A 17,415-nucleotide genomic window follows, 5' to 3' on the forward strand; every position below is an offset into this window, starting at 1 on the left:
AATGAAAATCGTTTTAATAAAAAATAAATGTTTTTTGATATCAGGAATATAATAAAAAAAATAATATTATTGAATAGTATATAACTTTCAATATTACACAATTATAGTAGTATATTTAATTCTTCATCATACATGCAAATAGTCATAGGCGTAACTAGGAGGGCTTGGAGGGGCTGAAGCCCCCCTAGAATTCCTAGAAGCCCCTCCAACATTTTTTGGGCAAATTTACCTACGATTTATGATGAACAGAATTTACTATCTACTATTTAGTTGGTTTTCGCCTTTCGGACATCGGTTGTTTCGGTATTTGGTGCGTGTTTTTTTTTTTTCGTGATTCCTGTGACGAGATATCAATATTAAGTATGACATCTCAACGTTCATTATTACATTTTTTTAATAAAAAAGTACCTGTGACCAAACCTGAAAAAAGTGATAAAATTATTGAAATTCCTTGTTCATCAAATTTGGTTACAAACATTAAAATTGAAATTAATACTGATACCACTGATCTCACAGATATTCGTGATATTGGTTTATATATTAATAAAAGAATATCTGACGATAAGTTTAAATATGATTTATTGAAAAAACCATGGCAGCCACCTACTTCATACAACTTTCCAGTAGTTTCAACAAGAAAATTAAAATTTCAATTATCATGGATTACACGTTTCTCCTGGTTAGTATATTCTAGTAAATTAGAAGGTGCGTTTTGTAAAATGTGTGTATTATTTTCAAATGAAACATTGGGGAAAGGTAGCTCTGTAAAAGTAGGAGCATTTGTTAATAAGCCATTTATTAAATGGAAAAATGCTCTAGAATATTTTATAACGCATTCAAATGCTGATTATCATAAATTATCAACTTTAAGAGCGGAAGAGTTTGTTAAAATAATAGAAAATAAAACAGTTGATGTAGCAACCCAAGTAAATTCTTCTAGGAAAGCTCAAGTTATCGAAAATCGCTTAAAATTAATATCAATAATAAAAACAATAATTTTTTGCGGTCGTCAAGAATTAGCTATGAGAGGTCACGACGATAGTGGGCCAATTTTTAATTGTGAGAAAGATAATAATAACGGTAACTTTCGATCTTTGTTAAGATTTCGAGCATTAAGTGGTGATCTGACTCTAAAAAATCATTTGATGAATTCATCGGGAAAATCGGTTTACATTAGTCCCATAATTCAAAATGAAATTATACAAATATGTGGCTCTCTTATTCAAAAAGAAATTGTATTTAAAGTGAACCAAGCAAAATTCTTTGCTATTTTAGCAGACGAAGCATGTGATATATCTCGTATCGAACAAATGTCTTTGTGTGTTAGATATATTGATAACGGTTGTATCAGAGAAGACTTTTTAAAATTTGTCCCTATTTATGATGCTAGTGGAAAAGGTATGGCATATACAATTATTCGAGAAATAGGAAAATTAGGACTTAAAATAGAAAATTTAATCGGGCAAGGTTACGATGGAGCGAGTGCAATGAGTGGCTTGTATAATGGTGTCCAAAAGTATATTAGAGATGAAATACCACATGCACTTTACGTTCACTGCGCGGCTCACTCGCTTAATTTAGCAACCGGAAAATCGTGTACCATTCCTGAAATACGAAACTGTATTGGGTCAGCTTCTACAATTATAAATTTCTTTCGAAAATCTCCAATGAGATCGAAGTTTTAAAAAAATGTATAAAAAAACATATTCCAAGTACCCAACAAAGTACTCTTATAAAAATGTGTGAAACACGTTAGGTGAATCGTCACGAAAGTATGTTAAGATTTAAAGAATTATACAAAGTTATAGCGTATGCATTAAATGAACTCGAAAGTAATCAAAATTTAGAAACATCACAACTAGCTTTTCAATTATCTAAAACTCATCGTTCGTCTCAATTTATCATAGCATTATATGCCATAGAAAAATTATTTTCATTTACATTACCATTATGTAATGCATTACAAAAAGTAAATTGTGATTTATCTGAATGTTGTGAAAATGTTACAAATTGTATAGAAGTTTTATCTACTATTCGTATAAATGCCGATAAAGAATTTCAAAGTTTGTTTTTAGAAGTCGAAAAAAAATTTAGTGTATTGGATGAAACAATTCAAATACCTCGAATTACCGGGTGCCAATCGTCTCGTAGTAATATGCCAGCTGAATCACCGGAGCAGTATTATAACCGAACGATATTTATACCATTTATTGATTATTTTAAAAATCAATTAATAGAACGATTTTCAAAACATAATGAAATTATTTCTGTATTACAAAAGTTGATTCCAATTCTCCTTAACAAATTTAAACCCAGTTATAATGATTTTGAAAAATGTATACTCTTTTATGAAAATGTTTTACCCAGTTACGATACATTTGAAGCAGAATTAAAAGTTTGGACAGAAAAATGGGAAAAAATTCCTCAAAATGAATGTCCAAATTCTGCTATATTGATACTTTGAATAAACTATCCGTTGATTTTTTTTCAAATATATGGTGCTTAATGTCAATATTAGTAACTTTACCAGCCTCAACAGCGTCATCAGAAAGATCGTTTTCGACATTGAAAAGATTGAAGTCGTACTTGAGAAATAGTACAAGCGAAAATCGACTAACAGGATTAGCTCTCATGTCAATTCATCGAAGTATTTCAATAAACACTGAAAAAGTGATAAATAACTTTGCAAATCTACCTCAAAAATTAGACTTTGTCCTGTAATTAAATTTATGTATTCTAATTTTCATAGTTATTAAAAATAAGTTAATTTATAACCTTCATTTAGTATATATTTTTTCATAAATCAGTTTCATAGAACTGATTTAAGATCTAAGTTCTAAGATGATATATATATATATATCTGATCTAAGATCTCCAGGTCTTGTAGAAATTTTAACATCAGCAAACCGTAAAATCGTATAATATTACGCTAAAATAATAATGTTCTAGTAATAATTACTAGTCCTACTTAGTTATAAGCATTAAAACAAATAATTTTCGTTAAACCACCACACGATTACATAACTATTACGCAAAGCCACGGTCACCGTATCGCGCAGCGACCTTTGGACCTCGGATAGCGACAAACCGCGATATGCCTAAGCCAACCGTATCCCCAACTAAGATTGTGAAAAATAAAATTGTCACTAGTAATAATGAAAATAAACGTTCCCTTTCATCATCATCCTCCTCACCATCACAATCGCCGCACGTCGTATGATCTAAGAAAACAAACCTTTTTTTCACACCAAACTGGTTTGCGCCCACTCTCCGCTAACGACAACGATACCGCCGCCGACAATGAAGCCGAGATCGACACACAACCAGAGACCTCAAATCAGGGGCAACAGAATACCACCAATACTACATTTAAAATAATTTTGCCTCCACCTATATTTATTAAAGGCGTACATGACTACCTTGGACTATGCAACCATCCAACAGAAGTCACGGCCCCTGACAGTTTCTCGTGCAAGTTGACCACTAATCACCTTAAAATCCAAGCAGACACTCCCAACAGTTATAGAAACATAATCCGTTACCTAAAAGAAACTAACACACAATTCCACACCTATCAGCCACAATCTGATAAGCCACTAAGAGTAGTTATCCGAAACCTCCATCCCTCAACTCCAGAGGAAGACATTGCATCTGCAATAGCAGAAATTGGTCACACTGTAAGAAACGTCACTAATGTCAGACACCAACAAACTAAAACACCGTTACCTCTTTTTTTTGTCGACCTAGACCCAAATGATAGTGATAGCGATATTTTCTCCATAACAACTCTTTTACACACAAAAATAAAAATTGAAGAACCCTATAAAAAGCGACAAATACCACAGTGCCAAAATTGCCAATCCTATGGCCACACTAGTACCTACTGCGCTCATAACCTCCTATGCGTCAAATGCGGTGAAAAACACCTCTCTACCACTTGTTCAAAATCACCAGATCTTCCAGCTAAATGCGCTCTCTGCGAAGGCGCACACCCAGCTAACTATAAAGGATGTACAGTATACAAGCAACTGACTCGCAAGCACAACAACTTCTCAACCAAGAAACCTCAACAACCACAGCAATTCAACTCCACCGTCAATGTCGAACAATCACAACAACACCCGGCTACTGAATTCTCGTCCAAGCCACAGACACGTTCATATGCTAATGTAACTGAGGGTCACCATCCTCCCAAACCTAATACCACGTCTCTCAACAACAATGAAGGTGAGCTTCTTAAATTTCTAAACGAGTTTAAAGCCATTCTAAACCCTCTTATAGCACTTCTCACCACGGTCCTTTCAAATCTTACAAATATCAATAATGCAAAGTAGCCCTACTTCCAAGTTTCTTCTTATCCTCACTTGGAACTCGAATGGGCTTATGAATCACAAAAGTGAAATTTTAGCTACACTCCAAAACAATAGAATCGATATCGTGCTCATTTCTGAAACACATTTTACTAATTCCTTTAAATGATGGCCAACAAGATAAGTTTTTAAATATTTTAAATATATTTTTACTACATAGATATATTACATTAGTATTAATACTTATATAATATATCTTTGTAGTATGATTTCGCCTATTTTAGTACACAATTCATTAATGGGCCTCTACATCAGCCAGTTTATGACTGAGAATAACATATTCTAAATTTAACTATACTCTAGAATGCGTCATCCTATATAAGTTTTGAAAATGGATTTAGATTTTTCAATATTTGGTTGATGCATCGGTCGGAATAAAATTTGAATTTTCATTATCGATATTATTTTTTAAATGATTACAAAACTTAAAAAATTGTAACTTAAATATAGACATAATTAAGTAATATAAAATATTTTTTAAACTGTAACACGAGCGATACATTGGAAATGTTATTAAGAATCTATAAGTTATATATATATATATCTAAATAAAAGAACAGAACTTTTTTGTGTACCAATTTTGTACCGACACTAATTAACATTTTTCTAAAATAACCTATTCAATTGATTAATCAAGATTATATTTATTCATCATTTTGATATTTACAATTATTTATTATTCATTATTCAACGAGTTATTCTAGATAATTTTATTCATTATTTAGTAAGTCATTATTATTCATTATTCAATTATTCAGTATTTATTAATCTTCATAGTATATTTTATCTCTCACATGATCCGTAGAAAGTTTAAAATTCTAACTTTTGAAATTGGAAATTTGAAATTGGCGTGTTTCTAATTTATTTTTATATTATCTGCCATCGAAAATGTCAAAACCAAAAATCATAAATAATATTGTTGTACGCGAAACCTCAACGGTCGGCCAGAGGTAATCCGAAGGCTTCGCCACATCCGATATAAGCCCGACTGTAACGTCAGTCAAAAATATAGTATACACCATAAATAATCGTACCCTTAACTTATATTAAAATAAACAACTTGTAATAATAATGTGCAAATGACGGGCGCCAAAGTTAAAGTACTAATATGAAAATATAAATTAATAATAATATTAATAATAACAAGAGTTATAATAATGATCTTAACAAAAAAATGATAATAATTATAATAATAAATTCTGAACAATAAAATAATTCAAATCACGCTACGTGTCATCAGTTGCGAGAGTGAATACCACGAACGGTCTTGGGGTCTGTGTAGTTGCACCCATACAACCGTGTACGAAGCACGTGCGACAGCCATCAAGACCGGCAGATTACGAAGAATCCTGATCAGCTTACTGGACGCGTTCAACCCCGACAACGGTGACACTACTGATGACCCTGAATGGCGGATGTGGAGAATGGTAGACCACGGCATAACTATTCGATCGACGGCACGGCCCAACCGAACACTCGTGACGAGAATGTGGGAGACAATACGGTGTTTGCACGGTTACGCGGTGATAGTCTTCAACAGGAAGAAAACAAACACGCACAAAATAAAGGTCGGCACAGCCTCGGAAAATAATTCCACCGCGATAAAGTGCGCCGACAGATCGAGAAAATTCCCCCATCGGTACGTCATCGGGAGAAACCGGTTATCGCGGCCAGATACAAATATAATAGCACCTTTGAACAATTGCTATCTATGAAGGACTAATCTATTGGTTTAGCACTCGATAATCGACATATTATTTTCCCGCACATTGAGTTTAGTAAAATATTTGCAAATAATTTATTATTATTATTATTATTATGATTTGCTGTGATATATATATATATTAATTGAGTATAAAGTTGTATTAAAATCAAATTTAAACTATCAATTTTTGCATGGAATCAAAAATTAAAATTATTTATTACTTACTATTATCATTTCTGTCATGATTATTGTTATTATTATGTATATTACTGTTATTGTTATTGCAACTATTTGCTTTGTTATGGATATTATATTTTCATTTTATTACACGAAAATCGGAAATTATTCACAATTTATACAATTTTATATTAAAAATAATCAATTTATTCACAAGTTAAATAATTCAGAATAATTTTTATTTTTTATTCACAACTAACATTATTTAAAATTAATTTAAAGACCTTTGACACACTTAATAAAGTCTTTCATTATATGATAATGTACATTGTTATAACATTGTATATTATGGAAAACGATAACATTTTCATAGACATTTTCCTTCTATATATAACAGGATCCATCTTATAAGATGACTAGATAAAATATTTAACTGTTTCTATTTAGTATGTTGAAAATGTTTTAAATATTGATTCATTACGAGATTTAATATAAAGGCATAATATTTGAAATGAACAAAGCCATGGAATCAATGGACGGATTTCGAGTGTCAAGATTTCAGTTTATGGTATATGGAACAATTTCTTTGGTTATTGCATTGTGGTGTTACTACAAATGGAACCGTAAGGACATTAATAGATTTGCAGCTAAACTAAAAGGGCCTCCATCATATCCGATCATAGGATCAGGGCTTGAGTTCCTCGGAACACCTCAACGTAAGTTTCAAATAATTATTGAAGTTATATACTAGTACCCGAAAGATAATGAAACAATAACAATAATAATAATCGTTAATTACAATATTAAAATATCTATTTAGTAATAATCACGCTGCACTGATTTAATTTTTAGAGGTGATGGAAAGTTTTAAAAAAATTACTGAAGAATACGGTCCCGAACCGTTTAAATTCTGGATAGGTACATCTTTTGGCGTAACCATCTTTAAACCAGCAGATTTGCAAGTAATATTTTTTTTTTTGACTATGTACTTAATAAAAAGTTTAAAATTGAATACTGAAATATTTATATTCTGTACTTATAATATATTAATTGTTTAAAACCTAAAAGGAGTGTTGGCTCGTGGATTGGACGATGGGACGATCCCCTACTAGTATAAATGAAAAGAAACATTTTTTTTAACAAAAAAAATTTATCAAACTGCATTTTTCAAATAATTATAATATATTATAATATATATTAAATATCATTAAAATTGTATACATTTTGTCATGTGCGAACATTAAATTTGTCTTCTCAGATACCAAAATTGTACGCAGGCGCGTACATAAAAAAGTATTTTGAGTAGGCTCGTCGTTAAGGAGGGGGCTTTAGGGGGCCTGCCCCCCTAAGAAATTTCAGTGGCCCCGAACTGGCCCCCTTGATTTTGATTTTTGGTCTCTGGCCATTCATATTTGCTAAGTGACAGCGATTTTGCCGAAATCAAGAAACGTCAAAGGGTTGATAAGTGCCAAGTTCCTAAGGACTTAATTAAACTTATGGTGGATGCTACACCGAACAATTCTTTTATAGTTATTATGCTCCAACCTGACGACTTGACTGATTTTAAACAAGCTGTCGATTCATTCATAAACACGACAAACTTAAACATTTCCAAATGCAGTTCGATTAAAATTGAAAAAAATAGAGTCGATAAGATCAAAAAAACAATCAATTAGAACACCTATAAGGTTCTCAAAAAGGAATTACAATTCAAAAAATAAAGGATTCAATTTTACCAACACTACCATGTCATAACAGTTTATCTGCCGAAAAGTAGAGAGACCAACAAGATGCTCCCGTATTTACAAGAACAAAGTCGAGCGTTCTTCGAAGAGTTAATTAAATAATTATAATTGTAATTACATTATAATAATAAATTAGTTTGTATTAATATTGAAAATAAAAATGAATTTATCAAAAAGGCTAGATAATTTGTTAATTGGTACTTACCTCGCTTGTGTTAGTTAAATGTATGGCATTACCACCTTTTTTTGAATAAAATATTATTTTTAAAATATAAGGGAAAAGAAATTCATTATAGTTTTATAATAGTTATATCAAAAATAATCTAGATTATAAATAAAAATTTGGTTTAGGTTTTTTTTTTTAATAATTTTTTATTAAAACAAAAAAGTTGAATAACTCAAAAACAATTTTTTGGCACTTTTAGATAAAAATTGTACTCATATACAACTCTATAAGTTATTTTAAAATAATACAATAATATAAATTACAATAAAATTTTATAGGTACTATGCTTAAGATACTTTGTCAAATAAAATATTAAACTTAAAAGTAATAATATTAAATAATTAATAATATATGTATAGTGTATTATTTTATTATTATGTTAAACCTATGGCTAGATGTATTATATTTGAAGTCGCACTTCCACCACCAGAACTCAGGATCCACAAATGCATAAAAGTCAATTTCGTTTTAGTAATCAACCAGTTCTTGGAACAACTAATTATTCTGTAGTGATTTTCAACTTTGACTGAAGAAAATTAAAAATCATAATAAAAAGATTTATTTTTATCTAATTAAATTATTATTTTATTTTAGATCGTGTTAAATAATTCCAAATGCCTGGAAAAAAGCAATTTTTACAAATTGTTCAAGAATGCATTGGGTGAAGGTTTATTGTGTGCACCTGGTAAGTATATCTAGTATATTATTGGTACCTTGGTAAATAAATTTCATAAAATTTAACATAAAATTGACTGAGATGGTTCAATATTATAAAGTGACAAGAAATTAAGACACATATGGTTAGCATGCAAATTAATGTAGATGAGAGGAAAAAGAAAGCAAGGACAAAATAACAATTGGAATTACATATAGTATATCGGTTAAAATCTGATTTGATTGTTAATGATAATGATTTATCAGGAAATTATCCTGTTTATTTTTATCCGTGGTTTCATAAGTTTGAAAAGATATTTATAACTATTTAAAGGGGTTCATATATCTTTGACACCCCCATGCGTAATACTATAACTAGTTTTTTAATTAAAATAATTATTATAGAACTATTTGTTTTGATAATTACAGTTGATAAATGGCGATTGCACCGTCGTATAATCTCTCCTTTGTTCAACAGCAGCCTGATGAAACAGTTTTTTCCTATATTTCATGAAAAAAACGAAAATCTCATGAAAAAATTAAGTATTGAAGTGGGTAAAACACAACCCTTCGATCTCTGGGACTACATTGCACCCATTAATCTAGAGACAATTTGTCGTAAGTATGGTAATAACTAGGGTTCGGAACTTATTGTACACAAATTATAAACAATGTGCATGCACATAAATATTGAAAATAACCAAAATATGCGTGAAAATTTGCAACTGAATATATTAAAAAAATTTTTTGATTACCAAGTTATTTTTTGATACTATTAACTTTATAGATCTAAAACAATAATATTACCATGTATTATCAAATTTATTTTCTTCGTATTCTTCTCCTGCATTGAAAATAAGATTTGGTTTTTTTAAATTAATAACCCTAAATATTTACTTCACACAAAACAAAAAAAATCAGCAAATTTGCTAGAAAAAAAAATATTAAATAGCAAAAATAATTCTAATAAGCAATAATTGAAATTTTCCTAAAAAACGGCAGAATATGCAATTCAATTTTTCATATTTCAGTGCTTTATGTCATACCAATTTATATCTTTCTATAATTATTCTACATTAATTATTAAAGAAAACGCAAATGCAATAATTTCAAAACTCTAGTAATAACCATAGATATTTATATTATACTAGATAACCGATTTCACATATAATTGTACACCCAAATATGAAGTCGGTCACCATATGCAATTAGGGCAATATTTACAAATTGATGTTATCAATTCAAGTAATAAGTGATCAACAAACTTTACCAATCATACTTATCTATATTTTTGATACAATTATTACTGAATATTGGCTAGTCGCTATTAGCTATTATTACTCGTATGAGACGTAAAGCAGCGCAGAAAGATAGAGGGAAAAAGGGTGTGATGTGCCCATGGCTCAAGTAATTTAATGGAAATATAGTATGTAATACTCAGCATTAATATTTGTTTGTAAGCAATACTCGTATTCTACTATTGTATGATATGCTTGATACGTAATTTCAGTCATACAATAACCAATCTAAGGAGCAGACTAAGACACTGCAATCCGCGACTCTCAAATTATTAAATATTCTTTTTTACTAAAACTTTTAATGTGATATTAATAATAATTTCTATTAAAACCATCTATTTTCCTTTGTTCGTTTCCTTAAGTGCGAATTCAAAAACGTCACGTAGTAGCAACGAACGTAGTACAAACCGATTTGGTACACAATATCTGTAAGTTATAAGCTTCAATATCCAAATTGTTCAGGAGAGCAAAAACATCCTTGTGTAAAACATTATAGCATGTTATATTTTAAAAATTTATAAGGTAATTTCTCATAATTATAGTAAAAAAAATTGGAGATAGTTTTATAGTGAATATGGGTTACTTTACCATCATAAATTATATCAATAAGAAAAATTTGTAAATATTGTCCTACCTGCATATGGCCACTAGGCGTCATTGATTAGTTGAATACTAATTGAAAACTCGGCCATCTAAAATAATATCTATAGTAATAACCCATATCCACAAAAAATAAAAAATAAATAGATGATGTGTTGTTAAAACAAGGATATAGTTATTCTGGGTAGATATACATTTCTCATGTTTAAGGAATAAAAAAACATATACTTGGTTGGTGGTCAGTCTTCAGATACCGATGAGCCCGACACTTATGACAAATATAAAAATGTCGTTGGCTTGAAAATAAGTGAAACAGGTACAGGATTCGTTGTACTGATGCGGAACATTTTTTTTTTATAATCGCTGATAATTTATGACATAGATTAAGTGTGAGTTCACAAACCGTCGATAATGTATTCAGTGTATAAAAACAGAGAAGTTGACACCCGACGAACATGCATACATGTTTTAAAACTAAGAGCTAATCAGAGAGTTGCATGCAAGTGTAGTGTAGGAGAGTATTGCGAGATTATCCTATGTCCAAAAGTTATCTCCTTATTTTGCCTTATTTTACCATAATTTTTGAATTTAATTTTCTATGCCGAAAAAAACAGTAATTTATAAATATCTAAAATGTGACATTCTCGAATACAGGACATTATTTATATTTATTAATAATTTATTAATTATTTATATTGTGCATATTATATGTATGTAGAAACTATGATGGGTTACAATCTCAATACACAGTTAAATATTGGGACCGAATTCGTCCACTCCATGAAAATGTAAGAATAAGTCATTAATATATCATATCAAGGATATCCGACATTTTAAATTTTTTTTTTTTTAGAGTTTCAGAATTGAATGTTATGAGAATATATAAACCATGGCTTTATCCAGATATCATATTCAGAATTTATCGAAAATGCATAGGCATGCAAAATATTTACAAAGATTTACACAAATTGCCAGATCAGGTAAGTTTTTTATAAGGTATTATTCTCAAAACGTAATATTCTTGATAAGTTATGTAATCTATAACAAAATACATTTAAACGTTTAGGTTTTAAACGTTTAGGTAATCAAAGAAAAGAAAGAAACATATGCTCAAAAGAAAATAACAAATAGAACAGATGCTTTAGATGATTCTTTCAACGGAGGTAAAAATGAGTTATTATTATAACTATATTATAGTTTTTTTATTTTTATTTTTTATTTGATTAAGGCATTCCTAGCTACGTAGCTATCTAAGCCTATTGATAATGTACAATTTTTTTTACAACTGTTTCTTTTTTTTAAATGTTTTCTTTCTTTCTTTAAAAATAATTAGGATATAATAATAAGATATTAAATTAATAATTATTAAGATTAATTTAGATGTTTATCTGGCATGACGTATCCAATTAGGCAGTGACTGATGGTGGATGTCGCTCTCTGCGGTCGTGGGATCTTTCTCTCCTGAGACGACAAATATTTGGAGTGCCTACATTTAAGTTATAATGCGTTGCACCGTATGAGTTCATAAGCGAGTGGAATAATCTGTTTGCTATATAGTTTATGTGTTCATCAATAGTGGGGATTTTCAAGTCATTATGCAGTGCTTGGTCGCATACAAATCAGGGAGCAAATGTTATTATGCGAAGTATTTTGTTTTGGAAAATTTGTATTTTGTTTAAGTGATTTTTAGCACAACTACCCCATATAGGACATGCGTATAAGATTAAGGGTCTTAGTAGTTGATTATATATAATAAGTGAGCATTTTTTACTAATAGTTGATTTTCTATTTATTATTGGAAAGAGAACACCTAAGCGTAGGTACGCTTGTTAGAGTTAAACCGATGACCCGTCAAAATATCTCCGTTAAAAATATCTCCTGTAAAAAATATTTCAGATTTAATTATTATTTATTATAAATGTAAAATTACATTATATCACAATTATTCATTAATTAATTAACATGTATTATTATTTATGATAAATTTAAAATTTTCTGATTTTCTTTTTTTTAAATTTAAAATTTTTTATTATAAATTTAAATTTTTATTGTTTTAAAATTTGAGATTATAAGCGATTTCTCTTCAATATTGAAGAGCTGTAATGTCATTGAATTTTTCTACAACACATAAAAGCCTTTCGTCATGGTCCTTATACTTTTTCCTTTTTTTTTGGACTTGGCTCTCCAGAAATTAATTTTTCTAATTTAACCTGTGAATATTTTTTAATTTATAATCATGTATTATAATATTAATTAATATATAGTAATATTATATTATAACTGTATAATTTGTATAAATACCTCTTGTAATACTAGTTTTTGTTTCAAAAATGAGATAAGCTTCCAAATAGTTACGTGATTTGCTCCTAATGACGAATTAAATGCATGGTACCAGCCCTCAATTGAGTTATTTGTGCGAGGATTTTTTTACTTTTTTTATTCTATTTATTTATTTATTTATTTTTTTTTACTAACTCTTTCATAACAATTTCACAAACTAATTTCAAATGCAGATAAACGTCTACGATTACGAGTTGAACGGCCGATTTAAGTATTCTCAAAATAATCTACTAAAGTAGATAAATTATTTTCATGTTCAACAAAATAAGTTGAATCAACTAATTTTTCAAAATAATTGATAAACTTATTTGTTGGTACAAATGTTAAAGCAGTCAAATATCGTACATGTAATAATACTCAACATTTTCGGAATATAAAATCTGTAAGCCATTTTCTTGAATTTTTCGCCATATAGGTACATTATTGCAAATGAAAAAACATCCTTTTATTTTTGTTTATGGAAATTCGCCATTAAATGCTGTTACGAATGCTTTTTCAATTAAATATTTTAAACAATCCCAAGATCTAAACACATACATATCCAAGACTTATAACGTAAATATATTTTATTAAGATATAATTAATTTATACTAATTGCGAATAGCTCTTCAATACTCAACAGATTAATTTTAAATACCTATAGACTAATTAAACATTAAAAATTATAATATTAGCGAAATACGGCAGTATTTTTTTTTCTAATTATTTATTTATTATAGGTAATCAATTTATTTTATCTAACAAAATTATTTCTTTTTCAACCAAGTCCGGTAAGAGATGTTCCAAAAAAAATATAGTTTAGATTCCATGTAATTTTGCCAGAAATCATCAGCACGTTTGATTTTCTCGTACATGAAACGTGTAAATTCGAATTTAGTTTTTCTTACATTATAATAATGGATTGCCTTTTTTTTTTTAATCTGCTCGGATACTTTCTAGTTTTCACTATTTACAATGTTATTTTATTTCAAATAAAATTATGGTACGAAAAATATATAGAATAATAATTGCTGATATGAAAATTGACTGAGAAGTGTCTAATCATTAACGTTTGCACCACACTATGCATGATTCGCGTTTCGCGTTTCGTGTCTCTCGTTTCGTAGTGTTTCGTAATGTTTTTGTTATGATAATATTTTAGTTTTGTGTAATTTTTTTTGAATGGGCTTTTTTTTTTTGATTTTTTGATATATTTTTCCTAAGGTCTTTATAGTAACTGCACCCACTATAACTATATAGGTGATTATCCTCGCAGTTTACGTATTTAGCTGCAGTTTCCTTTATTTTCGTATATATACTATAATGATGATTTTCTATACATTTAACACACCTCGGTGGTAAATGACAAAAATTTTTTATGTGTGAATAACACTGGAAAATTGTACACTGATAAATCTGAAAAAGTTTAATGTGGCTCATCTGAGACAACACAGTGCAGCAACCTATCTAAGGAGTATATATGTTTTGATGACTGGGGGAGGACAGCCACTATTGGTATAGGAACTTAAAGATAGTTTTGTAGGCGAGTGACCGAAATCACTTCGTACTGTAACTCCCGCAAAGCAGTGAAAATAGTTTCTTCTGATATTGAAACTGGTAGATTATAAATTAGGACAAATATTTTTGTTCTCGGGAAGTTGATAAGTGTGGTATTGGATCGAACTCTTGTGACAGCTCTGTAGTCGTCTACAGTAGTTAATTTTAGTTTTAGTGAATCTTTTTTTTGGTCCATTGTAAAATCATTTTGGGCTACAGTTGTTAATGATAAGTGAAACTGCTTATAACTTGTAATATTGTGGACAAATATAGGTGGTATTTTCCTTATTATTTTCCTCGTAATGTGTGTTGTTAATATCGGCCAGGGTGGTGTCATTTGCTTCTTCATTGTCCACTAAGTTGAAAAGCGGTGCACATCGGTTTTTATTTTTTAATTCAGGACTTTTTGGTAACGTCGGGAAGAGATTTTCTTTTCTATTCCTCTTAAGCGAGGATTTTACCTCCGTTTTGCCGGCCCCTCCTTGTCTGAGAAGCATTTGTAAATACTTTATGCAGATGCAATTTCGCTAAACGTTTTTTACGGAACGGAAACTTTATCGAACCTGCCACTCCGGCTGCCGATAACGAACTATACTATATTATAGTATATTTAATATTAACTAAATTTATATGTTTGTTTGATTATGTAATTATTATTAACTACACAGAAAAACATTCAAAAGTGTTTTTAGACAAGTTATTAGCATTGAACGAAGCTGGTGCAAATTTTTCCAATGAAGAACTTAGGGATGAAGTTGTTACTATGATGAGTGCTGTAATATTTTATAAAAAACAGTAAAAAAAAAATATCAAATCAAAATAAAACTATTAATTGATTTTTGCAGGGGACTGAAACCAGCGCCGTTACAATATGCTTTTGCCTTTTATTATTAGCTATCCACCAAGATATTCAAGTAAAAACAGTATTTCTATAGTTTATAATCTATATAATAATATTTCTTACGGATTATTTTTTATTCAATCTCATAGGATAAAGTTTATGAAGAAATTTACGAAGTTTTGGGCGAAAATGATGAATTAATTACCTTTGAAGATACATACAAGCTTAAGTACCTCGAAAAAGTGCTAAAAGAAACCCTTCGACTATACCCAACCGGTCCAGTGTTCCTTAGAGAACTTCAAGGCGATATTAAGATTTGTGAGTTAATATAAAGTCTGTAACTTCAGTTTATTCTAGATAAAAAAAATTACATAAATTATATTTTAGCTTCAAGTAATTATGTACTTCCAAAAGGGACAACGTGTATTATATCTCCAATGATAACGCACCATAATCCTGAGTTGTATCCGAATCCTTGGTTATTCAACCCGGATAATTTTAACTCCGAAAATGTGATGAAACGGCATAAATACAGTTTTATACCTTTTAGTAGTGGTCCAAGAAATTGTTTAGGTAACACAAAATTATTTTACTACAAATAATTTTATAATTTAAACCCTAACCATTTTACTACAGGTTCCACATATGCTATGCTGTCTATGAAAGTCCTTGTTTCTACGTTCTTGCGAAACTATAGCGTGCACACTGACACTAAATTAAGTGACATAAAATTAAAAATGGACATACTACTGAGGAGCGTTCATGGATATCCAGTAACTATCCGATCGAGAGATAGAAGATATAATCGAAATCAGAAATCATAGATCACTACTGTACACAATATAGTATTAGTTATTCATATACTACTTTTTTGAATTAAAATAAAAAATAAAATGAGGTTTATTATAGTTTAAATAATTGAGTGAATATATTTATATTTTTATTTTAATATGCTGAATGATGATTTTTTTTATTATTATACGTACTGGCCATTATTCATTTGTTTCTTTTTCTCTATGTATATAGGTATATGAATTAGATAATGTGCTTGTAGTAATACCAAAGAATAAATTAAATCCTAATGGAAACGCACGAGTGCTTAAGACCGTCCATAAATACTGTATGTCATATTGAAAGGGATCCTTGTGGATCCCTTGGATCACCCTGTGATTATTGCACTAGACCGGAACAATCACTGCTTCTGTTCCAGTCAAATCATACCCCCGGAAAATATTACCCTGAGGGGAGGGGTTAAGACTTTCCTAGGTTTACCCCCAGTACAATTTTTCTAGATTATCTTTACCCCCAGTAAGATTATCCTAGGTTAATTATACCCCCTTCAGTGTGTACGATTATCCAGACTTGGGTACTATTCCGAATTCAATATTCGGAATACTGTATTCAGAATACTTTTTAAGTATTTCGAATACTTTTTAAATACTTTTTTAGTATTCAATAAAGTATTTTGGATACTTATAATGAGTATTCTGAATACTGTATTTCGAATACCGTCAAATCATTTATTTTTTAAATGATTTTATTACTTCTCCGTCGTGTCTTATACAAGCTAATATCAGGTATTTATTATTATTGTAAACCATAAATTATAACAGTTAATTAATATAAAAATACAATAAAATAACATATATTTAGTCTACAATTTCAAATATCTTTGTTGAGTGGACATCTATTATTTTTATAGTTTGAAAACTAGAAGTATTTTAAAAGTATTCCAAATAATGTATTCGGAATACTATTTTTTTGTAAGTATTCGAGTATTTATTCAAAATACTTTTAAAAAGTATTTTACCCAAGTCTGCGATTATCCTAGAAAAGTTTAACTCCCCAGTAAGAATATCCTAGGATAATCTTACCTCCCGGTAAAAATTAACTAAGGATATTGTACCAAAACCTAGAAAATCA

General features: G+C 29.5%; 2 protein-coding genes across 3 annotated transcripts; both read left to right on the forward strand.

The window, feature by feature from the left end:
- Positions 1-719: 719 nt before the first annotated feature.
- Positions 720-1,685, forward strand: LOC112687197 (zinc finger MYM-type protein 1-like). Its single transcript, XM_025559786.1, has one exon. It carries the CDS (start codon positions 720-722, stop codon positions 1,683-1,685), a length of 966 nt encoding a protein of 321 aa, XP_025415571.1.
- Positions 1,686-6,634: 4,949 nt separating this feature from the next.
- On the forward strand, positions 6,635-16,412 carry LOC112687190 (cytochrome P450 4C1-like). Of its 2 annotated transcripts, none has more exons than XM_025559766.1 (12): positions 6,635-6,968; positions 7,105-7,214; positions 8,818-8,908; positions 9,307-9,495; positions 11,494-11,563; positions 11,629-11,755; positions 11,857-11,938; positions 15,320-15,426; positions 15,497-15,565; positions 15,642-15,810; positions 15,880-16,065; positions 16,129-16,412. In XM_025559766.1, the coding sequence occupies exons 1-12, from the start codon at positions 6,764-6,766 to the stop codon at positions 16,314-16,316; spliced, it is 1,593 nt and encodes a 530-aa protein (XP_025415551.1). In that variant the 5' UTR covers positions 6,635-6,763; the 3' UTR covers positions 16,317-16,412. The 2 variants fall into 2 exon arrangements, with proteins under 2 accessions (XP_025415551.1, XP_025415552.1); XM_025559767.1 differs by having other exon boundaries at positions 15,335-15,426.
- The last annotated feature ends 1,003 nt before the right edge of the window (positions 16,413-17,415 follow it).

Source organism: Sipha flava, unplaced genomic scaffold (genome assembly GCF_003268045.1).
Source record: "Sipha flava isolate LNK unplaced genomic scaffold, YSA_version1 334_pilon_pilon, whole genome shotgun sequence".
NCBI classification, from domain to species: domain Eukaryota; kingdom Metazoa; phylum Arthropoda; class Insecta; order Hemiptera; family Aphididae; genus Sipha; species Sipha flava.